At 38.2% G+C, this 25,997-nt stretch overlaps 1 protein-coding gene across 1 annotated transcript; it reads right to left on the bottom strand.

The window, feature by feature from the left end:
• Positions 1–36: 36 nt before the first annotated feature.
• On the bottom strand, positions 37–25,654 carry CENPH (centromere protein H). Its single transcript, XM_030322324.1, has 9 exons — positions 25,429–25,654; positions 14,563–14,618; positions 9,498–9,546; positions 8,808–8,882; positions 7,194–7,250; positions 4,658–4,721; positions 4,260–4,311; positions 2,330–2,493; positions 37–315 (listed from the first exon to the last, which is right to left on the bottom strand). The coding sequence occupies exons 1-9, from the start codon at positions 25,554–25,556 to the stop codon at positions 220–222; spliced, it is 741 nt and encodes a 246-aa protein (XP_030178184.1). The 5' UTR covers positions 25,557–25,654; the 3' UTR covers positions 37–219.
• Between the last annotated feature and the right edge of the window lie 343 nt (positions 25,655–25,997).

The raw sequence follows: 25,997 nt of genomic DNA, 5'->3' as shown, positions 1-25,997 counted from the left end.
TAAAATAAAAAAAAATAAAATAAAATCTTCAGATTCTTTTGGAGTATGCCAGTCACTTTAATTATCATATCTAAAACAATAGATTCCGTATTATAGTGTTAAGTTACAAAAAATTTGCAGTATTAGAATAGTTCCAAAAACACTAAAAAAAATTACTTGAAATATGCTATTTAAATGATATATGAAAGATGGAAACAAAAAATAATAAAACAGAAATTCTTATTTGATCATGGTGAGATTCTTCTCAAGCTGTAGAACAATTTCCTTAAAGGCAGAATCCTCTGCCCAGTTGGCTTTACTTCCTAAAATGAGGTTCTGTAATTAAAAAAAAAAAAAAAAAGAAGAAAATTTTTACATTAAATTTTTAAGTACTTTTGAAAATTTAACAAGCTTTTTAAAAATCTGCTTTCAACGATGTTTTGAAATATTTACCAAACTAGGTGTCAGCATTTACTCTATGAAAAAAATACATTCTTGCATATTAATTTCCACTTTAAGTAAGACTTTGGCCTTGATCCCCATAATGCTAAGGAATATTTACAATGTTTATAACAATTTTTTCTGCTTCATCAGTTTTGTGGATAGTTTTTACCTGCTAAGGAGTTTTACAATGGTATTCTAGATTAAAGGAAAAAGACTGCAGCTCCGATTCAGAGTCATTTTGCACTTCTACAGTGAAAAATAGCTTAAGCATAAACTGTTATGCCCTATTTATTATTTTAAAACTATGGCTCGGGGCGCCTGGGTGGCGCAGTCGGTTAAGCGTCCGACTTCAGCCAGGTCACGATCTCGCGGTCCGTGGGTTCGAGCCCCGCGTCAGGCTCTGGGCTGATGGCTCGGAGCCTGGAGCCTGTTTCCGATTCTGTGTCTCCCCCTCTCTCTGCCCCTCCCCCGTTCATGCTCTGTCTCTCTCTGTCCCAAAAAAAAAAAAAAAAAAACTATGGCTCAATGATAGCAAGTTACTAATTGAAATCCTGTTAAAACAGATTTTAGAATATAAATGTTATATTGTTTTGTACAAAATTATAAAATTTGGTCTATCTATAGTATTTTCTTGCTCTTGGGCTAGTGTTTATAAATCCAATTAAATTACAAAGGCAAGTAGAAGTAAGCATTCAAATAGAAGTAAACCCATTAGGGGCAGGAGCTCCTAAGGTAGCCACAGCTATGTTCTGCTTAACAAAGCAATGATTTCATTAAATAAGACTTAATTAAGAGTATATGAATAAAACTTAAGAAAAGCACAATAACAGAAGACTTGGGGCGCCTGGGTGGCGCAGTCGGTTAAGCGTCCGACTTCAGCCAGGTCACGATCTCACGGTCCGTGAGTTCGAGCCCCGCGTCGGGCTCTGGGCTGATGGCTCAGAGCCTGGAGCCTGTTTCCGATTCTGTGTCTCCCTCTCTCTCTGCCCCTCCCCCGTTCATGCTCTGTCTCTCTCTGTCCCCAAAATAAATAAACGTTGAAAAAAAAAATTAAAAAAAAAAAAAAAAAAAAAAAAAATAAGAAAAGCACAATAACAGAAGACTCAATGTAGTAGGAAGGAACATGTACCCCCAAAAATGAAAATAATCCTGTCCTTATAATGCAATCCTCCACTTGAGGATAGCCTAGGGGACTTCCTTAACTCCTAATCAAGTAACCCACTGTTGCTAAAACGTAGTTTAAGACCTGAGGACAAATTTCTTATGCTTAGATACAAGAACTCATATTCTACAAGGATATGCTTTACACATAATAAGCATTTGCTTTGACACATGATAGGCAGTTAATAAAGGAACACATAAAATTTAAGAGGTGAAAAAAGTTTTTAATAGGTGACATGATAATAACTACCAACACTTATTGAGAATTTAGTTTGGCCAGACATTATACTAAACAGATTAACATGAATTATCTTCTTCAGTTTTCACAACCTCTCTTTCTAAACAGGGAAAGTGATGTTTAAAAAACCTTAAATTATTTGTTCAAGGTCCAGAACTATTAAGCTGTAGTCAGTATTGTAATTCTAGATTCCCATCACCCCCATCCATGTTTTCCCCATTCTCCCTAGTTTAAGTCTAATGGTCTCCACCATTATACCATTCTGCCTTCACGGAGCTGCTAAAATCATTCCACTTATAAGTGCCTAAGATTAAACATAATAAAAAAATCAAAGCCTTAAATATTAAATACACATAAATTCCAAATATATGTAAGCAGACTAGTATATAGTATTAAATTCATGATTTTTTCAGGGTCAAAGACTAACTGAAAGCAAATCTGAAAATAAGAGAAACAATCATTTTTAAAAAGTTCTTTACCTCCTTTCCTAATTTATATAAATGTTACCTGGAACACATGTTGAATCACTGTAGTAACTTGTATCTCCGTCTGTAGGTTTTGTTGTACGGTCTTTATCTTGTCTGAATTTTCCATAATGGCCAAATCATCTTTCTGTTTGTTCTTTTCAGTCTGTATTTCTAAAAGCTTACTTTCTGAAGCTTGTTTTAATTCTATTAGGTTAAAAATAAAAACAAAAAAACACTACATATTAACAACTACAAACAAGAATCCTGAAAAACTGTGAAGCAGGACAGTTCCTATTTCAGTCAAGAGAAAATATGTAATAAGCATCATTTTAGGGTGCAGTTCCATTTTGATCTGAAAATGACTTTTGTGCTACAAAATACCAATATTTTAATTTTACACTTAGCAATGTCCTCCATGAAATGTTCACAGTATGTATGTATGACAATGATGGCTGTCTACATATATATGAAGGGGCATCAAGTTAAGTGGACTTATACTGGGCTGTCAAAAAAATAGACAGAGATATACATAAGGAAATATTTTTTCCTCCTTTATTTACATAAATGACATATCAACAAGATAAATTTTCACTGAAAAGATTCTCTTCTCCAGAGATAAAAATATCAGCAACCTTTTAGTGTAGTTCCTGAAATGTTCTAAGAATTAAACGATTTGAAAACATAAATGGGTGTGTCCCAGGAGCTTGGTTCCTTGACATTAATGGATCAAAAGTAGGTTGGGATCAATGGAAAAAACATTAAACATCCAAAAGATGATTAGATCAGATGACCAAGACTACTTCTGACCCTGAGATTACTTACAAACAGGCAAATTTGTGTGATATTTAAAAATAAATTATGCCTATACTATTAAGTGAAAAAGGCAGTTTACAACATAGAATAAAATGAGGCCAACTTTGATAAGAAATAAGCACTGAAGATGATTATCTCTTGATAGTTTACTTTTCCTAAGTATACTTTTCTGTTTCTAAATTCTGAAAATGTGTATTACTTTTGAAATAAACATTTCAATAACTTTAATACAAAAAGCCATCTCATTCATGTTCATTAAGTTAAAAAGCTGTAGAATCATATGTATCAACCGATCATTTATAATAATGTATATGTATATTAAAAATTATGTACATATTAATATGTTTATATGAGCAGGGAAAAATGCTGGAATGATATATGCTTAACTGTGGTCACATAGGAAGGAGGTTATGAATTTCACACTATACTTTTCCGTATCATTTTTTTTTCCCTGAGAATGTATGAATTTTGTGATTTAATGGTCTAAAACAAACAAAAAAATCAAGCTAAATACACTTTAATACTACTTTTATTTATTTATTTTTTAAGTTTATTTCAATTTATTTATTTTGAGAGATACGGTGTGAAGTAGGTAGAGAAAGAGAGAGAGAGAGAGAGAGAGAGAGAGAGAGAGAATCCCAAGCAGGCTCTGTACTGTCAGTACAGAGCCCGAGACAGGGCTTGAACTCATGAAACTGTGAGATCATGACCTGAGATCATGACCAAGAGTCAGATGCTTAACCAACTGAGCCACCCAGATGCCCCTGACTACTACTTTTAAAAATGCCATGTGTAGGGGCACCTGAGTGGCTCAATTGGTTGAGCATCCAACTTCAGGGCAGGTCATGGTCTCAAGGTTCCTGAGTTCGAGCCCCATGTCGAGTTCCGCAAGGACAGATGAGAGCCTGGAGCCTCCTTTGGATTCTCTGACTCCATCTCTTTTCTGCCCCTCTCTCCCGGACTTGCACGCGCTCTCTCTTTCTCAAAAGTAAACTAAAAATTTTTTTCAAAAATGCCATGTGTAAAATTATGAGAAAATTTGAAAGCTAAGAAATTTCTCAATGGCTGAGATAACTGGCCTTATCAATCTCCATAGTAAGTGAAAATGTTTTCTACAAGAAAACAAAACGAAAGCCAAAACAAACTGTTCTACATACGTAATCTCTTCTTTCTAACATCAAGCAGTTTTTCCTCCAAATCCCAAGATTCCTGTTATTAGAAATAAAGATTAAGGCACATTACCTAAGAACAAACCTGTAACACTTACATCATTGAATTTTATCTATTAGTTCTCCTTTTCCAAAACCTCTATCTAGCTCTCGATCCCTTTATTTCCATACAAAAAAGAGACAAAGGACAGTAGCTTAAATTACAAGTAGATAATTAGCCACAATGTCAGAAATAACTGAGTTATGAAAAAGAGGAAACTTAAGGACTGTGAATTCCAATCATACCAGTAACCTCTGGGAAATCCTATATAATGATACACAATACAGTTGCCAGCATCAAGTTACTGAAATCATGAGAATGTGTAAAGAGCCCAAAGTGCAGTTACCTGCTGTGACTTCATGATTAATTTGTTTAGCTTTAATATGTGTTTCATGTTATCCATGAGCACACTGAAAAGGAATAAAAAATATGACTTGTTAACCTTAATTAAAAATAAAAAAATCTCATTAATGAACACACATCGATTACTATCTATTTCCTTTCATGAAATTTACTGTATACTTTAATAGAAAGTCATCATTTAACAAAATAAACCTGGAGAAGTTTGATGTAAACTAAATTTCTATTTAAAATTAAAGATGCAGGGGCGCCTGGGTGGCTCAGTTGGGTCAGGTGTCCAACTCTTGATTTTGGCTCAGGTCATGATCCCGTAGTTCATGGGTTTGAGCCCCATGTCGGGTTCCATGCTGGGTTTGGAGACAGCTTGGAATTTTCTCCCTCCCTCCCTCCCTTCCTCCCTCTCTCTCTCCCCCTCTGTCCCTCCTCCTCCCAGGGCCTCCCTAGCCGTCCCCGCCCCCCCCCCCCCCCCCCGCAGCAACCCCCCACTGCTCACTCTCTCTCAAAATAAACAAACTAAAAAAAATTACAGATGCAAACAAAATAATAAAAACAGTAAAATTAGAGATGCATTTCCCTAGAAAAATCTGTAATCACAGACAAAAAAATATTAAATTTAAGCATGTATGAATGTTTCTAAAAATCTATTTTGGAGAAAAAGCCCTAATAACTTGCTAATAAGCTGCTTTAAAATAAATACATTTTATTTTTTAGAGCAGTTTTAGGCTGATAGCAAAACTGAAGGAAGGGACCCATTTGCCCCTGCAATGACACAAGCACAGCCTCCTTGACGATCAACATCCCCCAGGATAAAGAAAGATCTGTTCATCACAAATGAATCTACATTTAACACATCATTATCATCCAAAGCACAGTTTACATTATGGTTCACTCTTGGTACTATACATTCTATGGCTTTGACAAATGTACAAAGACATGTATCTATCATTATAGCATCAACAAGAATAATTTCACTGAATAAGCTGTGTTTTTACCCTCATGTCTTCAACAAAAACCTGTGTTAGGCACCAGGAATGTAAAGTAGAATAAAACACAGAGAGGAAAAAAATCTGTTGAAAGAGATAAATAAATCCACAACTATAGCACAGTGCCACTACAACCAGCAATAAATATGAACTGCTGAGAGTTAAGCACAGAGTACAACAAGGGAAACCCTGGAATCTTAAAGGACATGAAATAATTACCTAGATCAACTAGTTTGGTATGGCTGGAGCCAAAGGGTGTAATGTAAGACTGGGTAAGAACAATGGTTCTTATACTTCAAAGTGCCACAGTCCTTTGTGGATCACCAGATCACCCCCACCACCCTCATTTATCTTCGGAGACTGAGTCAAAAGGTTTGGAATGGGACCAGGAATGTGATCTCTGTGATAATACTAATTGTTCTGATAAACAGCCAGGCATTTGAGAACACTGCAGAAGGAGTTTGTTAAGGAGGCTGAAAATGGGAATCTTTGCAGAGACCTGGGAAAGCTAAGCTCATTTTCTACTAATTATAGCTATACTGGTTTGTAAACTTCAAAACATGCTAAAGGCACTATCACAGCCTACTTGGTCTTTCTGTCCTCTTTGGGTGTCAATATGTCCTGTACCTCTTTAACTCAAGAAAGTTTAAAGCTCTCCTTTCAAGGAGGGCCTAAATTCAGATTTTAGGATTTATGGAATCCTGGAGTTAAAGGGAATATGGGAGAATGCATTACCAGTCTGAACTAAGACACCCAAAAAGGGGAAGTGCTCAAATGCATCCAGCACTTTTATGGTGCTAATGGTAGGGGATCTTTTATCACAAGATTTTTAGAACAGGTAAGGCCTCTAAGACCAGACACATAGGACAAGATCATAGAGAACCTTGACCGCCGAAGTTTTTATTTTATATTCCTTCGCAAATAGTTTAACACATACAAACTATTTCTGCCAATGAAAAATGAGGCATTCCTATCTCATCGGGTTACTGGATTAAATGACATTAACCCTGTTCCTGTTTTACAGTAAACACTGAACAAAAATAAACTTTCAAAATCTTCCTTCAAATTTTCAGATTTTCTGGCTAAAAATCTCCATTGCTTCTTAGGGCTGCAATACAAACAAAATATTGGCAGGACTATAAAAAGTATAATGCTGAAGAGGGTGCACAAAACTTCCATCACTTTTCTTATTCCTCAGATATAGGTGGTTGGCATTGATGGTAAATTAAAAAAATGTCCACAAAACTGGGGTGCCTAGGTGGCTCAGTCAGTTAAGCAACCAACTTCAGCTCAGGTCATCGTTTCTGAGTTCGAGCCCCACATTGGGCTGTCTGCTGTCAGCACAGAGCCCGAGTTGGATCCTCTGCCTCCCTCTCTCTCTGCACCATGCCCCTCCTGCTCATGCTGTCGCTCTCTTTCTCTCCTTCAAAAATAAATAAAATCATTAAAAAAAATTTTTTTCCACAAAAATGAAGTCATTATGCCAATGTCCCTTCTTATTCTCATCCTTAACAAATCCAGAAGAAAAAACAAACGTACCTGGTCTGGGGGTTAATTTTCTCCAGGTTTCTTTTAAGTGCAGCAGAAAGTTGCATCCTATAATGCAAGGAAAAAAAGCTTGCATTATAAAACATGGATAACATTTGTGGTACGTTGAAAAGAAAAAAATTAAATATTACAAGTTAAAGATTGATTTCCTTTAAATGTAACCTAAACCAAAGTAGTTTTTAAAACACTACTGTAAGGGAAATACTTTGACAAATAAGTTACAGAAATGAAAATGACAAGATGGCTAGGGCTGTGCACTCCTATGCTGAGGGGCTGATGACACTTGAAATCAGCCTGAGGTTTGCTCTCCCAGCCATTCACCTTGGCGAAGGGCCAGCAGGAAGCATTAAGCATTAACACACTACAGAGATTAGCACAGGCCTGAAATGGAGAAAGGGAATATAAAGCCATACTTGAACGTAAACTTTAAAATACACCTATATACAAACTCCATAAATTATTTTTAAATTCAAACAATTAATAAATAAATAATAATGAAAATGCAATCAACTTAGCAATATTTAGGTCATTTCCTCACGTATGTCACACAAAAAAATTTGACTCATTAAAATAAGATCTCTTAATAGTTCTGAAGTCATCTTGAAAAATATGATCTAGGGCACATGGCTGGCTCAGTGGGCAGAGTATGCACTCTTGAATTGGGGTCATGAATGCAAGCCCCATGTAGGGCATAGAGCTTACTTAAAATTAATTAATTAATTAAAAAAAAAATATATATATATATATATATTATCTATACAATGAGCCAGCTTGAGAAGAGGGAAAAATGTTCACTGCTGGAAATGATTAAGAGGCCTTTAACTACTTTTCAATTAAATGTATAAGAAATTCATCTGGGAAGGCCACAAATATAAGGAAACAATTTAAAGTCATTCATTTAAGTGGAATTATTAATTCAGATCACAAATCTGTAAGATAGCTTATTTACCTTATTCATAGCTGTATACCAACACCTACTATAAAGCTTAAGACATAGTAAGCACTCAAATATTTGTTGAATGAATTTTAAAACAGACAGGCAAAACCTATATGAAAAATATATTTAGGAGAGCCTGGGGGGCTCGGTTAAGCATCCAACTCTTGATTTTTGGCTCAGGTCATGATCTCACAGTTTGTGAGTTTGAGCCCCACTTCAGGCTCTGTGCTGTCAGAGGTGCTGCTTGGGATTCTCAGTCTATTCTCTGCCCTACCCCACTCATGTTCTTTCTCTCAAAAAAATAAACATTAAAAAAAAATTATATATATTTATGTATTTAAACTTGATGACAATTCTTTTACTTGACTAATAGTTAACCGCAGTAATGGAATCTAATAATCCTTTGAAACATTGAATGGGATTTAAGCTCACCCTTCTACTTCCTTGTCTGATATTTCCTTATTAACTGAATCTTATATAACTACTTCTAATGAAGGTATTAATGAATGATGTTAACTTTTCTCTCAGGGCTCAAAATTTGTGTGACCATTATCTGATGATCATTTCACTTGATTAATCATTTAGACTAGTTAAAATATTAACTCTACCTCAAATCATACCGATTTTGCATTCAGTTCACGAGTTTATACCAAAAATTTAATAATTACCTGTGTAATGCAAGCTTTTTTATTTCAAAAGCAGTTTTCACCTCTTCAATTTCATTTTCCAGGTCTTCAATTTTACTATCAAAGAAGCATGAACAAAAGAATTTCAGCAATATAAAAAAAAATTCCCCATTAGAATAAATATATAAAGCAAACCTTTTAAAAAGTAAAATGACTCTCTCTTGATAAAAATATTCTACAGACCCCCACATTGATGCATTTATAGATCTGATAAACAGATACCTCTGAAATACTTTACTAATTATGTTGTAAAGGGGGAATGCCAAAAGTGCTAATGGGATCACAAATGTAACGTAAGAACATACCGTATATCAACAACTTCTCAGTACATGCATGAAAAATTATTTGGAAAAATAAAGAAAAGGAAAAAGAAGACAATGGTGTAAGATGGGTAATAGTATCAAATCTTAGTAAAAAACACAAAATTGAGGGGCACCTGGGTAGCTCCGTCGGTTAAGCCTCCAACTCTTGGTTTCAGCTCAGGTCCTGATCTCATAGGTTGCGGGATCCAGTCCCACATCAGGCTCCATGCTGACAGCATGGAGCCTGCGTGGAATTCTCTCTCTCCCTTTCACTCTCTCTGCCCCTCCCCTGCTTGCACTCTCCCTCTCTCTCAAAATAAATAAATAAAAATTTAAAAAAACACACACACAATTTAAAAATATGACATACGCTTCAATTTGCTTGTCTTGCATGATTTGTTCTGGAGTTTTTTCTTCACCTACAGATAAATAATTTTTTGAAGTTAGTAACAGTTTAGAAGAGTGCTGTCCAGGGACATCTGGTGGTTCAGTTGGTTAAGCATCTGACTCTTGATTTAGGCTCAATTCATGATCCCAGGGTCTGGGATCAAACCCTGCATTGAGCTCCATCCACCTTCCGCATGGAGCCTGCTTGGGATTTTCTCTCTCTCTGCCCCACTCCTCTGCTTGCATTCTCTCTAAACAAATGAACAAACAAAAAGATTCTCTCTCTCTCTCTCCCTCTGCCCCTCTCCCTTCTTCTTCTTCAAAAAAAGTGCTGTCCAACAGAAATATAATGGAAGCCAGAGACTCGAACCAAACATTTAATTTTTTTTTAAAAGTAGGCTCCATGCTAAAATAGAACTACCATACAACTCACAGGTATTTATCCAAAGGATACAGGTATGCTGTATCGAAGGGGCACATGCACCCTAATGTTTATAGCAGAGCTATCAACAATAGCCAAAGTATGGAAAGAGCCCAATGTCCATCGATGGATGAATGGATAAAGAAGATGTGGCATACATATATACATGTATATATACACATACATACAATGGAGTATTACTTGGCGATCAAAAAGAACGAAATCTTGACATTCTCAAGTAGGTGGATGGAACTAGAGGGTATTATACTGAAGAAATTAGTCAAAGAAAGAAAGAAAAATACCGTATGACTTCACTCATATAAGAATTTTAAGATACAAAACAGATGACCATAAGGGAAGGGAATCAAAAATAATAAAAAACAGGGAGGGGGACACAAACATAAGAGACTCTTAAATATGGAGAACAGAGGGTTACTGGAGGGGTTGTGGGAAGGGGGGATGACCTAAATAGGTAAGGAGCATTAAAGAATCTACTCCTGAAATCATTGTTGCACTATATGCTAACTTGGATGTAAATTTAAAAAATAAATAAAAATTAAAAAAAAAAAAAAGTAGGCTCCACGCTGGGCATGGACTTGAACTCATGAACATGAAGCTTGAACTCATGACCCTGAGATCAGGACCTAATTTCAGATCAAGAGTCAGATGCTTAACTGACTGAGCCACCCAGGTGCCCCCCAAAAACTTATTCTTTTACCACCCTCCCAATTTCCCTAAATTTCATTTTAAATTTCTCATTTCCATGTTATAAATCAAGTAAAAATATTTCAGTATAACTTATTTAAACCCAATAGGTCTAAAATATTAGCATTTCAACATGTAATTAATTTAAAATTACTAATGAAATATTTTACAATTTTTTTCTGTATTTTACATTTATAGCTCCTCCCAAGGACTAATCACATTTCAAGTGCTCAATAGTCACATGGACTAGCGGTTACCATATGGAAGAGGCCAGTTTTAGAATAATGGAGAAAAAAAAGGAGTAAAATATTAACATGAGCAATGCAATATCAAAAAAATCATCTCGGGGCGCCTGGGTGGCTCAGTCGGTTAAGCGGCCGACTTCGGCTCAGGTCATGATCTTGCGGTCCGTGAGTTCGAGCCCCGCGTCGGGCTCTGTGCTGACAGCTCAGAGCCTGGAGCCTGTTTCAGATTGTGTCTCCCTCTCTCTGACCCTCCCCCGTTCATACTCTGTCTCTCTCTCTGTCTCAAAAATAAAAAAATAAAAAAAAAAAAAAAATCATCTCTATGTCTATCTGTTAGCAACAAACAACTAGAAATTAAAAGATAAAATTATGTTGCAAAATTTTTTTCAAAAACATGAAATATTTAAGGATAAATTTAACAAAATATGTACATGAGCTCTATAATGAACACTTTAAAATAATGAAAAGATACATTATGTATAGGTATTAGAAGAATCAATACGGCTAATACAATTTCCCCAGTATGATCTATAGAGCCCAATCAAATCCCAAACAAAATTCTAATACTTTTTTTTTTTTCTGTAGAAATTGTTAAGCTGGGGATGCCTGGGTGGTTCGGTTGGTTAAGCATCTGACTCTTGGTTTTGGCTTGGTTCAGGAAGCATCAGGCTCTGCACTAACAGTTTGGAGTCTGCTTGGGCTTCTCTCTCTATCCCTGTCTCTGCCCCTCCCCAGCTCACAATCTCTCTTTTTCTCGCAAAACAAATAAACTTTAAAAAAAACAAAGAAAGAAAACAACAAGCTGATTTTAAAATGCATATAGAGGGGCGCCTGGGTGGCTCTGTCAGTTGAGCCTCCAACTTCAGCTCAGGTCATGATCTCATGGTTTGTGAGTTCAAGCCCCACGTCGGGCTCTGTGCTGACAGCTTGGAGCCTGAGGCCTGGAGCCTGCTTCGGATTCTGTGTCTACCTCTCTCTCTGCTCCTCCCCTGCTTGCACTCTGTCTCTCTCTCAAAAATAAATAAAAACAATTAAAAAAAAATTTTTTTTTAATGTTTATTTATTTCTGAGGCAGAGAGAGACAGAGCATGAGTCGGGGAGGGTCAGAGAGAGAGGGAGACACAGAATCAGAAGCAGGCTCCAGGCTCTGAGCTGGCAGCACAGAGCCCGATGCGGGGCCCGAACTCACAAACCGTGAGATCATGACCTAAGCCGAAGTCGGTCGCTTAACCGACTGAGCTACCCAGGCGCCCCAAAAACAATTTTTTTAAATGCATAGAGAAACACAAAGGACCTAGAATAGTCAAACCAATATTGACAAAGAAGAACAACACTAGAAGTCTTACAGTAGTGATATCAAGATTTACTATAAAGCCACAGAAATGAAGATACTGTGGCACTATTGTAAGCATAGACAAATACCTCAAGGGAACAGAGAAAAGAAACCCAAAATAAACCTACACATAAATAATGGAGAAAGGAAAGTCTTTGAACAAAAGGGGCTAGAAAAACTAGATTTCTGTAGGGGAAAAAAACAAAATGAATCTTGATTCTTAGCTCACACCATACAAAAAAATTAACTCAAAAAGGACCACAGAACTGAATGTTAAATCTAAAACCCAAAGCCTCATAGAACAAAACAAAGGAGAAAATCTTTATGACCTTGGAGTGGTCACAGATTCTTAGGACTTAAAATCATACACCACAAAAGACCAAATAACTTGATAAAAAGCACTGCATCAAATTAATGCCTTTGGTTCCTCAAAAGATAGTTAAAAAACAAGGCAAGCAACAAACTGGGAGAAAATACTTGCTAGTTATATACATAGATACAGTGATTCCTACATATAAATCTATATGTATAGGTAGATACATGAAAAGAAAACCTGCATTTATAAACAAAGAATGCAAATCCAATAACACTAATAATACAATTAAAGGGGGTGCCAGAGTGGCTCAGTCAGTTAAGTGTCTGACTCTGGCTCAGGTCATGACCTCGTGGTTCATAAGATTGAGCCTCATGTCCAGGCTCTGCGCTGACAATGCAGAGCCTGGTTGGGATTCACTCTCCCTCTCTGCCCCTCCCCTGCTCGCACTCTCTCTCTCTCAAAATAAATAAACAAAAAATATATTTTTAGAAAGCCTGGAATATCAGACAATACACGAGAACTACCTTCAGATCTATGGACCTATAAAACAAATTGAGCAGAGTCTGAAAAGTTCCTAAGTTCAATCATGTATTCAGGTGAAGTAAGATATCTATGTGGCCCCTCAGGTTTTCCACAATTCTTTTTTTTTTTTCTTAAAATTTTTCAAAAGTTTAGGGGCGCCTGGGTGGCGCAGTCGGTTAAGCGTCCGACTTCAGCCAGGTCACGATCTCGCGGTCCGGGAGTTCGAGCCCTGCGTCAGGCTCTGGGCTGATGGCTCAGAGCCTGGAGCCTGTTTCCGATTCTGTGTCTCCCTCTCTCTCTGCCCCTCCCCCGTTCATGCTCTGTCTCTCTCTGTCCCAAAAATAAATAAACGTTGAAAAAAAAAAATTTTTTTTTCAAAAGTTTATTTGAGAGAGACAGAGAGAGCATGAGTGGCAGAGAGAGAAAGCGGCAGAGAGAGGGGGGCAGAGAGAGAAAGATAGAGAGACAAAGAGGGAGAATCCCAAATGGGCTCCATGCTGACATCCCGATGCAGGGCTGAAACTCACAAAACTGTGAGATCATGATCTGAGCTGAAATCAAGAGTCAGAAGCTTAAATGACTGAGCCATCCAGGTGCCCCTTCAAAACTCTTGATTTGGGCCCTCCGGGTGGCTCAGCTGGTTAACCATCTGAACTTGGCTCAGGTCACAATCTTGTGGTTCGTGGGCTCGGGCCCCACATCAGGCTCAGTGCTGACAGCTCCGAGCCTGGAGCCTACTTCGGATTCTGTCTCCCTGTCTTTCTGCCCATCTCCCTGCCTCCTCCAGCTCATGCTCTCTCTCTTTCAAAAATAAATGAACATTTAAAAAAAAACAAAAAACAAAACTCTTGATTCAACCTAAAGTATTAATTGGTTTTATTCCTTAAGCTCATTTCACAGAGAAAGAAAGATTCACCAAAACCTATCTTTGTAACCCAAGGGCTTACAAATCAGGTGGCAAGAATGGTTAGTACTTCAGGAGAGCTAAACCATTATTTTAGTAATCTCTTGCTCCCTAAGACTTCTGGATTAATAGTTCTAAAAGATAACTTTAAATCTGTTCAATGTTTAGAATTGAAAATTTGTCATTCATGTCTTTAAGCTGATCTCCCTTCTGCCTCTCATCTCTATATTCCAGTGTTTCTCAAAGTATAGATCTTAGATCACTTGCTTAACAATCATCTCATCTGCTAATTTAATCTCCAAGTTGTTGATGGTAGCAAGTTCTAGGACTCCTTCCCACAGGAATTTCCCAATTCTCTGATCAACAGAATTTAATTGTCCGGCATTGTTATTTACTTTTTAAAATCAATTTCCTGAACCCCTAACAAGTTCCTGAGGGCTGGGGCAAGCTTGTTTTTTGCCTTCTCACATAGTATACCACTATATTATGCTGCCACTCCTGTTCCTATAATAAATGACTTTTTGTAAAGTTGATATTCTTTTCTCTAGGATACTATTCATCATCAAGCTCACAAAATCTTATTTGAAAATGAAAATACTTACTCGCATCAAGCATTGACTTATATTCCAAGAGTTGCTGTTTAGTTTGTGCTCTCAGCCTAAAAACAGATAAAGAGAAGAGAAAGTAATATATGTGTGTGTGTATTTTTTTTTTTAATTAAGTAAACTCTACTCCCAATATGGAGTTTGAACTCATGACCACTAGATCAAGAATCACATGCTCTATTGACTGAGCTAGCCAGGTGCCCCAGATGGTCATATATTTACTGAGGTTTTATTCATTAATATAGGATAAACCAACTCATTTTTTTCCAGAAGTTTATGCATTTAATGAATGTTAATAAACTCAGCAATAAGTCTTCTAGTTTTGCCTGATTTATTTAAAGTGGCCTAAAGAGGGGCACCTGGATGGCTCAGTCAGTTAAGTGTCCAACTCTTGATCTCGGGGTCATGAGTTCAAACCCCATGTTGGGTTCCATGCTGGGCACGAAGCTTACTTAAGTAAAAAATAGGGGCACCTGGGTGGCTCAGTCAGTTAAACCTCAACTTGGGCTCAGGTCATGATCTCATAGCTCAAGGGTTCGAGCCCTGCATTGGGCTCTGTGCTGACAGCTCAAAGCCTGGAGCATGTTTCAGATTCTGTGTCTCCTTCTCTCTCTGCCCATCCCCTGCTCACACTCTGTCTCTCTTTCTCTCTTTCAAAAATAAATAAATATTTTAAAAGTTTGTTAAAAATTAAAAAAAAAAAAGAAAAAGAAAAATATAATAAAGTGGGCACAAAGAGTTCTGGTTCAAGATGACAACATAGAAAAACTGAACTCAACTCCTCCACAGAACACACCAAATTACATCTATTTTTTAAAAAAAATTTTAATATTCATTTTTGAGAGAGAGACAGACAGAGCATAAATGGGGGAGGGGCAGAGAAAGGGAGACACGGAATGTGAAGCAGGCTCCAGGCTCTGAGCTGTCAGCACAGAGCCCGACACGGGGCTCAAACTCACGAACTGTGAGATCATGACCTGAGCCGAAGTTGGACACTTAACTGACTGAGCCACCCAGGTGCCCCATCAAGTTACATCCATTAAATGCCCTATTCCTCTTGAAGAACTAAGGGCTGAGTGAACAGCTACTGAATAAACCAACAATAAAGAGAACAAAAAGACAGCAGGAAGAGAGATGGACACGTGCTACGATTTGGAAGAGAAACTAGCATACACAGCTCCAGCTCCAGCCGGCAAAAGTCACCAACCACACAGTCTGCACTGGGGACACCATACACAAGTGCACTCCTTCAAGTTTAGGAGAAGTAGCTTATTTGCCTAATCCATAGAAACAAACACAAAAAGTCAAGCAAAATGGGGAAACAGAGGAATATGCTCCAAAAGGAAAAAGAACTCAATGAAACAAATAAACCATATGCCTGAAAAAGAATTTAAAGTAATGATCATAAAGATACTCACCAGGCTGGAGAAAAGAGTGGAAGAACTCAGTGAGATTTTCAATAGAGGCACAGAATATACTAAAAGGAACCAATCAGAGTTGAAGAATGTAATAACTTAAATAAAAAGCACATTAGAGGCCATCAACAGATTAAAGGATGCAGAAGAATGTATCAGTGGTCTGGAAGACACAGTGATGGAAAGCATGTAAACAGAACAGCTAAAAGAGAAAAGAAGTTTAGATGCACAGAGAATTCCAAACCAGATGAACCCAGGGAGGTCCAGACCATGACACATACTAATTAAAATATCAAAGGTTAAAGATAAAGAGAGGATGCCTGGGTGGCTCAGTCAGTTAAGTGTCCAACTCTTGATTTCAGCTCAAATCATGATCTCACAGCTCATGAGTTTGAGCCCCATGTCAGGCTCCGTGCTGACAGCGCAGAGCCTGCTTGAGATTCTCTTTCTCCCTCTCACTCTGCCCCTCCCCGTTCATGCTTTCTTTCTTTCTCTCTCTCTCTCTCAAAATAAATAAACATTTTTTAACAATATAAAGAGAGAATTAAAAGCAGCAAGAGAAAAACAAAAAGTACCTATAAAGGAAAACCTATGAAGCTATCAGCTGATTTTTCAGCAAAAACTTTGCAGGCCAGAAACAAGTGACATGACATATTCAAAGTACTGAAAAGAAAAAACTAACCTAAACTTGTAGGGTTATCATTAAGATTTGAAGGAGAGATAGGGTTTCCCAAAAAAAGAAAAAATAAAGAAGTTATCACCACTAAACCAGTGTTACAAGAAATGTTACAGGGGCTTCCTTAAGTAGAAAAGAAATGGCCAAATAAGATATAAGAAAACGATACATGAAAAGATGTAAAATATGACAAGATATATATAAAATGTGGAAAACACAGTAAAAAGGGTAGAGAAGGGGAAAATATTTTTTCTTCCACAGTTTCCTGGTTTTTGTTTTTTTTATAGAATATGTTTGAATTTAAATGAACATCAAATTAATATGGACTGCTATTTATTTGGATGTTATATAGGAACCTCATGGTAGCCACAAACCCAAAATCTATGATAGATACACAAAAAATAAAGAGAAAGAAACCAAACACTACACTCACCGATTACAAAGAAAGAGAGCAAGAAAGGTCTTTTGCAGAAAAATTACAACCACAGCAGAAAACACATTTTACAAATGGCAATAAGTAGGGGCGCCTGGGTGGCTCAGTCTGTTGAGCGCCCGACTGCGGCTCAGGTCATGATCTTGCGGTTCGTGGATTCGTGCCCCGCCTCGGGCTCTGTGCTGACAGCTTGGAGCCTGGAGCCTTCTTCGGATTCTGTGTCTCCTTCTCTCTCCGCCCCTCCCCTGCTTGCACTCTGCCCCCCTCCCTCTCTCTCCCTCAAAATAAACAAAAAAAAATTTTTTTTAAATGGCAATAAGTACACACTTATCAACAACTACTCTCAATGCAAATGGCTTAAATGTTTCAATCAAAAGACAGAGAATGGCAGAATGGATTAAAAAGAAAACAAGATCTATCTATGTCCTGCCTTAAAAGAGACTCATCTCAGACCTAAAGATGTATATAGACTGAGAGTGAAGGGATGGCAAAACATTCACCATGAAAATGGAAGCCTCCCCTCACCCCAAAAGAACCTAGGTAGCAATACTTATATCAGACAAAATTGACTTTTTTTTTCTTCTTCAAAAAAAGACTTTAAAGCAAAGACTTGGGGCACCTGGGTGGCTCAGTTGTTTGAATGCTCCATCTCTTGGCTTCAGCTCAGGTCATGACCTCACTGTTTGGTGGGTTTGAGCCCCACATCAGGCTCTATGCTAATAGTGCAGAGCCTGCTTGAGATTATTTCTCTCTCCCTCTCTCTGCCCCTTCCCTACTCACACTATCTTTCTCTTTTCTCTCAAATAAAAATAAACTTAAATACATTAAAGCAAAGACTGTAACAAGAGACAAAGAAGGGCATTACATAATCAGAAAGGAATCAATCCAACAAGAGGATATAACATTTTTAAGTATCTACAAATCCAACAATGGAGCATCTAAATACATAAAGAAATATTAACAGACACAACAAGAGAAATTGATGGTGATACAATAATGGTAGGGGGACTTTAACACTACACTTACATCAATGGATACATTATCCAAACAGAAAATCGATTAGGAGACAATGCCTTTGAATGACAAGTTGGACCAGAGGGACAAAACAACATATATAGAACATGCCATTCAAAAACAATAGAATACACATTCTTTTCAAGTGCACAGAGTGTACTCCAGAAGAGATCATAGATAAGGTCAAAAAACAAATCTCAATAAATTGAAGATTCAAATCATATTGTGCATCTTTTTTGACTACAATGGTAGGAAACTAGAAATAAATCACAATACAAAAAAACTGGAAAAAATACAGACACGAAGACACTAAACAACATGATACTAAACAACCAGTAGGTCAGTGAAGCAATAAAAGAAAAAATAAAAAAATATATGGAGACAAATGAAAACGAAAACATAATGGTCCTAATTCTTTGTGACACAACAAAAACATTTCTAAGAGGGGAGTATACAGCAATACAGGCCAACCTCAAGAAACAAGAAAAGACTCAAATAAACAATCTAACCTTACACCTAAAAGGGACTACAAAAAGAACAAAACCAAGGTAAGTAGAAGAAAGGAAATACTACAGATAAGACCATAAATAAATGACATAGAGACTAAAGAAAAACTGAACAAAACAGAAAAAAGAAAATCATGAGACCAAGAACTTGTTCTTTGAAAAGATAAACAAAATTGAACAACTCTTAGCCAGACTCATCAATAAAAAAAGAGAAAGACCCAAATAAATAATATCAGAATCAAGAAAAGTAACAATTGACACCATAGGAATACAAAGGCTTATAAAAGTGTACCATGAAAAATTATATACCAACAAACTGAACAATCTATAAGAAACGACTAATGCCTAGAAACACACAATTTTCCAAAACTGAACAAGGAAGAAATTAAATAGTCTTAACAGACTAATTACAATAACAAAATTGAATTGCTAATCAAAAAACCACCAGAAAGTAAAAGTCTAGGACTAGATTGATTCAAAGGTGAAGTCTACCATACACTTAAAGAAGAGTTAATACCTATTCTCCTCAAACTATTCTAAAAAGATAGAAGTGATAGGAAAACTCTGAAATACATTCTACAAGGCCAGCATTACCTTGATACCAAAACAAGATAAAGACACCACACACACAGGGCACCTGGGTGGCTGAGCTGGTTGGGCATCTGACTTCGTCTCAGGTCATGATCTCGCGGTTCATGGGTTCGAGCCCCACAAGGGGCTCTGTGCGGATGGCTTGGAGGCTGGAGCCTGCTTCGGATTCTGCGTCTCCCTCTCTCTCTCTCTCTCTGCCCCTCCACCGATTATGCTCTGTCTCTATTTCTCTCTCAAAAAAAAAAAAAAAATTTTAAAAAAGGACACCACACAAAAGAATTACAGGCTAATATATCCCTGATAAACACAGATGCAAAGATCCTCAACAAAATATTAGCAAACCACATACAACGATACATTAAAAATATCATTGGAGCGCCTGGGTGGCTCAGTCAGTTAAGCCTCCGACTTCAGCTCAGGTCATGATCTCATGGTCTGAATTCGAGCCCCCCATTGGGCCCTGTGCTGACAGCTCAGTGCCTGGAGCCTGTTTCAGATTGTGTCTCCCTCTCTCTGACCCTCCCCCATTCATGCTCTGTCTCTCTCTGTCTCAAAAATAAATGTTAAAAAAAAAAATTAAAAAAAAATATCATTCATGGGAGCACGTGGGTAGCTCAGTCAGTTAAGTTCACGGGTTCAAGCCCGGTGTTCAAGGCTGTGAGCACAGAGCCTGCTTCGGATTCTGTCTCCCTCTCTCTTTGTTCCTCCCACATCCCTCCCTCTCTCTCTCTCTTTCCCTCAAAAATAAATTAAAAAAAAAAATCATTCACTGGGGCACCTGGGTGGCTCAGTTGATTAAGTGTCTAACTATTGGTTTTGGCTCAGGTCATATTTCATGGTCAGTGAATTCGAGCCCCACTTGGGATTCTGTCTCTCTCTCTCTCTCTCTGCTCCTCCTCCACTCACACACACACACTCTCTCTCTCTCAAAATAAATAAATAAACATTTTTTAAAAATCATTCACCATGATCAGGTGGGATTTATTCTAGGGATGCAAGGGTAGTTCAATATTTGCCAATCAATAAATGTCATACACATCTACAATACAAAGGATAAAAATCATATGATCATCTCAATAGAAGCAGGAAAATCATTTGACACAATTAAACATTCATTCATGATAAAAACTCTCAACAAATTAGAGTTAGAGGGAACATATCTCAACATAATAAAAGTCTTCCATGAAAAACCCACAGCTAATATCATACTCTATGGTGAAAAACAGAGAGCTTTCCTCTAAGGTGACAAGATGAGGATGTCCACTTTGATCCATCTTTACTCAGCATAGTACTGGAAGTCCTCTCCATAGCAATCAGACAAGAAAAAGAAATGAGGCATCCATATCGGTAAGTATGTTAAACTGTCAGTATTCGCAGACAACAGGATACTATGCATAGAAAACCCTGAAGATTCAACCAAAAAAACCTACTGGAAGTAATAAATGAATTCAGTAAAGAGGCAGTATTTAAAATTAATACCCAGAAATCAGTAGCATTTCTATATACTAACAATGTCACAGAAAGAGATATTTTTAAAAAACAACACCATTTACAACTGCACCAAAAGGAATAAAATAACTAGGAATAAACTTGACCAAAGAGGTGAAAGACCTGTACTCTGAAAATTATAAAACACTGATGAAAGAAACTTGATGATGGCACAAACAAAGGTAAAGATATTCCATGTTCATCTGTTAAAAGAATATTGCCAAGGGGCGCCTGGATGGCACAGTCAGTTAAGCATCTGACTTCAGCTCAGGTCATGATCTCAAGGTTCATGAGTTTAAGCCCTGCATGGGGCAGTTTGCTGTCAACACAGAGCAGATCCTCTGTCCCACTCTCTCTTCCTGGCCCTCCCCCGCTGACATTATCTCTTTCTCAAAAATAAACATTAAAAAAACGTTTTAAAATATTGCCAAAATGTCCATACTACTCGAAGCAATCTACAGATTCAATGCAATCCCTACCAAAATACCAACAGCATTTTTCATTAAACTAGAACAATTAATACTAAAATTTGTAGGGAACCACAGAAGACCTCAAATAGCCAAAACAAACCTGAGAAAGAAGAATGAATCTGGGGCTTTCACAATTCCAGATATCATGATATACGACAAAACTATAGAGATCAAAGCAGTATGGTGCTATCACAAAAATAGAGAAATAGATCAATGGAACAGAAGAGAGACCCCAGAAATAAACCCACATGTATAGAGATAATTAATCTGTGACAAAGGAAGCAAGAATATACAATGGGGAAAAGACAGTCTTTTCAATAAATGGTGCTGGGAAAACCGGACAGCTACATGCAAAATAACCTAGACTTCTTCCTAACACCATACATAAAAATAAACTTGGGGCGCGTGGGTGGCTCAGTCAACTGAGTGTTGGATTCTTGACTTTGGCTCAGGTCATGATCTCAACAGTTCATGAGACTGAGCCCCACAATGGGCTCTGTGCTGACAGTGAGGAGTCTACTTGTGATTCTCTCTTCCCTTCTCTCTACCCCTCCTGCACGTGTGCAAGCAAACATGCACTCTCTTTTTTCAAAATAAATAAATAAACATTTTTTAAAAATAAACTATTGGGATTACATCAAAATACAAAGTTTTGCATAGCAAAGGAAACCATCAACAAAAAGAACAACCAACTTGAATGGAAAAAGATATTTGCAAATGATATATCTGATAAGAGGTTAATATCAAAAATATACAAAAAAGTTGCACAACTCAATACCAAAAACACAAACAATCTGATTAAGAAATGGGCAGGCGACCTGAATAGACATTTTTCCAAAGAAGACATACAGATGGCTAACAGACATGTGAAAAGATGCTCAAAATGACTAATCATCAGGGAAACAAATCATAACCACAATGACATCACTCACATCTGTTAGAATGGCTAAAATAAAAGACAAGAAACAAGTGTTGGCGAGGACCCTCGTGTGCTGTTGGTGGGAATGTAAATTAGTACAGCCACTGTGGAAAACAGTATGGAAGTTCCTGGAAAAATTAAAAAATAGAAATACCACATGATGAGGGGGGCCTGGTGGCTCAATCTGTTAAGCATCTACCTCTTGATTTCAGCTCAGGTCATGATCTCATGGTCATGATTTCAAGTCCCTTAAGATTCTCTCCCTCCTCTCTCTCTGCCCCTCCCCTGCTCACACTCCCTCTCTCATAAATAAATAAATAAATAAATAAATAAATAAATAACAAGTGATCCAATAATTCCATTTGGTTTTAACCAAGGAACACAAAAACACTAACTCCAAAAGATATATGCAGTCCTCTGTTTACTGCAGCATTATTTACAATAACCAAGACATGGAATCAACCTAAATGTCCATCAGTAGATGAACAGATAAGGAAAATGTGTGTATGTATATATATACCTACACACACAGTATGGAATATTACACAGCCATAAAGTATGAGATCGTGCCATTTGAGACAACACAATGGACCAAAAAGGTATTATATTAAATGAAATAAGTCAGACTGAGAAAGATAAATACTATATAATTCCACACACAAATGCGATCTAAGGAAAAAAATGAATAAACAAAAATCAGAATCAACACTATAAATAAAGAGAACTAATGGTTGCCAGAGAAGAGGAAGGTGGGTGGGAGATGGGCAAAATGGGTGAAGGGGAGAGGGAGATACAGGCCTCCAGTTACAGAATGAGTATGTTCCGGGAATAAAAAGCAGAGCATGAGGAATACAGTCAATGATATTGTAATAGTGATATAATGGGACAGATGGTAGCTATACTCCTGGTGAACATTATGCTGTGTTCATACTTCAATATGAACAATGTACAAACTTCAAATCAGTGAGTTGTACAACTGAAACTAATGCAACACTGTGTCAACTACACTGAAATCTTATGGGGTGCCTGGCTGGCTCAGGTGGTGGAGCATGGGACTCTTGATCTTGGGGTGGTGAGTTCAAGCCCCATGTTGGGTGTAGAGATTGTTTAAAACTAAAATCTTAAAAAATAAAAAAGTCCTCAGAATAAGACACAAAACACAAAATGGAATCCAGTGGGGAAACAGCATCTAAGAATAAAAGTTAGAAGTTTGACTTTTAAATTTATTCTTAATACGCCACACTGAAGAAATAAATATGGGCCACACAAACAAACAGATCAAAATGGTGAAAACTGCAAACACTGTAATGAGTTTAAAAACAGACTGTAACATTTTTAGGAGACAGAGAAAAATAACAAAGATACTACTCCTTGGATAGATAATTCATATAGTTTCTCAGTTGTCCTATGATTGTAGTTAATTCAAGATCATACATAAAATAAGTAGAAAAGCTATGGGTAAGATGCTAACTAGTTATTAAGTTATACTTAACAACATGTTTTACATTTACATGGTAGTTTCATAATTCTGAAACTGCTCTGTGACTTTGAGACCTACATAAGTAGCTAAGTAACATTAGACAGACTTCTAAATCTCCATGGTATAAGTTCCTTAGATTTAAAGTTCCAAATGAAAAGAACGATTTCTTATAGGTTAAGAAGGTAGGCTAGCATTTTAAGACACTGTAGGAACAGTTTCCTTTTACCTGAGATACAAAAGGTGATCTCTTCTTTTTTTTTTTTAATTTCCTAATGTTTATTTATTTTTGAGAGAAGAGAGAGACAGAGCATGAGCGGGGGAGGGGCGGAGAGAGGGAGACACAGAATCCAAAGCAGGCTCCAGGCCCCGAGCTGTCAGCACAGAGCCCCACGCAGGGCTAGAACTCAGGAACCGGGAGATCATGACCTGAGCTGAAGTGGGACGTTTAACGGACTAAGCCACCCAGGTGTCCCTGATCTCTTCTTTTTTTAAGTTGATCAATTTTTGAGAGAGAGCGAGAGAGAGCAAGTAGGGAAGGGGCAGAGAGAGAGAATCCCAAGCAGAATCCAGATTCAGGATTCGAACTCAGAACCATGAGATCATAACCCGAGCTGAAACCCCAAGAGTTAACAACCGACTGAGCCACCAAAGCGCCCCAAAAGGCTATCTTTTATGTTTAATATTTTAGCATTTTATATTGTAGGTATGAAGGAATTTTTAAAGCGAGGTTGTGAGGCTTAGTAGCCAAGACCTTTCAAAGCAGTGGTAAATCTAAAATAGTTACAATGCTTTGGGGAGTTAAAGCAAAACAAAACAAAAAAAAAAACCTCGTTAGGGTTTAGAACAAATTTTTTTCTGTAGAGGCCAAACAACAAACATTTTAGTCTTTGTGATTCATAAGGTCTCTGCTGGAGCTACTCAACTCATACCCTGTAGCAAGAAAAGTTGTTCCAATAAACCCTTTCTTAAGGGCACTGAAATTAGAATTTCAAATAATTTTCACGTGTTTTTAAACTTTCCTCCAGGAAATTTTTTTGTCCCACCTACTTAAAAACATAAACATTCTTTTTTTTTTTTTTTTAATGTTTATTTTTGAGACAGAGCATGAACGGGGGAAGCGCAGAGAGGGAGACACAGAATCGGAAGCAGGCTCCAGGATCTGAGCTGTCAGCACAGAGCCCGATGCGGGGCTCGAACTCACGACCCGTGAGAGCATGACCTGAGCCTAAGTCGGACGCTTAGCCGACTGAGCCACCCGGGCGCCCCAACATAAACATTATTCCTAGCTTGAGAGGCCACACCAGAACAGGCAGTAGAATAGACTTGGCCCTGTGCCATTGTTTGCCCACCGGATTGATACCCTTTCTCATCACATCTTCCCGTAGCAACTGCTTGGTGGAAACGTATAAACATCAATCATCCTCTTGGTAGAGAAATATAACAAATGAGGCTTCTAGATTGAAAAGGGTCATAACCATAAAAAGAAAGAGGAAAGACAACGTTTATTCACGTAGCTGAGGCCTTAGATGCACCTCACTACGCGCTGGAAAATCGGGAGCCCAGGACGTGAGTGCACGAGAAAAGGGGAGGAAATTACAGCTCCGAAGGCCTTAAGGGCCCTGGTCTCTGTGCTAAACGCTTGCCTGTGAGTAGCTCATTTAACCCCCACTGCATCTCTACTAGGAAGGTGTAATCTTCCTCTGTTTCTAAGATTAAGAACGGTGCTTAAGGCGTTTAAATGAATGACTCGAGGACACTGCCACGAAGCGACCGAGTCAGAATTCGCAGCCTTAGGGGCTCTGAGAGCTAAGGATGGAGCTCTCCCCCACGACGCCCACTTGGATGTGGCCGAGCGAGCCAGAGGGAACAACCTGAGCAGTAGGGTCAGGCGGTCCTCGGGACGTGCCTCCTGGGCGCCGGCGACCTGTGGTGGCCTGCCTTCCCCGCCTCCGGAGTCCGGGGACTCGGTGGCCGCTTGTTCCCTGGGTTGCATCTCCATTCTGACTGGCGCTGGGAGGTATGGCCTGGGACGGGATGATGCAGCCTCAGAGGCCTATCTTCCCGCCACTAAATTGTCTCCCGGAAAGGGCCGGAGGACCGTCGCTTCCAGTCCGGCCCCTTCCGCCCCACGGCTCCACCCCTTCCGTCCCGTCCCCTGGTTGCCGTGGTTACTTCTGTTTCTCCAGTCCTGGCTAGTATTTGCAACCATTACAGATCACTAATAAGAAAAGTTGGGGGCGCCTGGGTGGCGCAGTCGGTTAAGCGTCCGACTTCAGCCAGGTCACGATCTCGCGGTCCGTGAGTTCGAGCCCCGCGTCGGGCTCTGGGCTGATGGCTCAGAGCCTGGAGCCTGTTTCCGGTTCTGTGTCTCCCTCTCTCTCTGCCCCTCCCCCATTCGTGCTCTGTCTCTCTCTGTCCCGGAAATAAATAAACGTTGAAA

This window comes from Lynx canadensis, chromosome A1, assembly GCF_007474595.2.
Source record: "Lynx canadensis isolate LIC74 chromosome A1, mLynCan4.pri.v2, whole genome shotgun sequence".
Lineage (NCBI taxonomy): Eukaryota > Metazoa > Chordata > Mammalia > Carnivora > Felidae > Lynx > Lynx canadensis.
The sequence above is the reverse complement of the archived record's forward strand: the minus strand, read 5'-3'. Positions and strand labels throughout refer to the sequence as shown.

Coding starts and splice junctions, on each gene's coding strand:
- CENPH (XM_030322324.1), bottom strand. CDS start 25,556: ATGGAGATGCAACCCAGGGAACAAGCGGCCACCGAGTCCCCGGACTCC. Junction 4,722..7,193: donor AAAATTAACCCCCAGACCAG/GTACGTTTGTTT, acceptor ATTCCTTTTCAG/TGTGCTCATGGATAACATGA. Junction 316..2,329: donor TGATTCAACATGTGTTCCAG/GTAACATTTATA, acceptor TTTTAATTACAG/AACCTCATTTTAGGAAGTAA.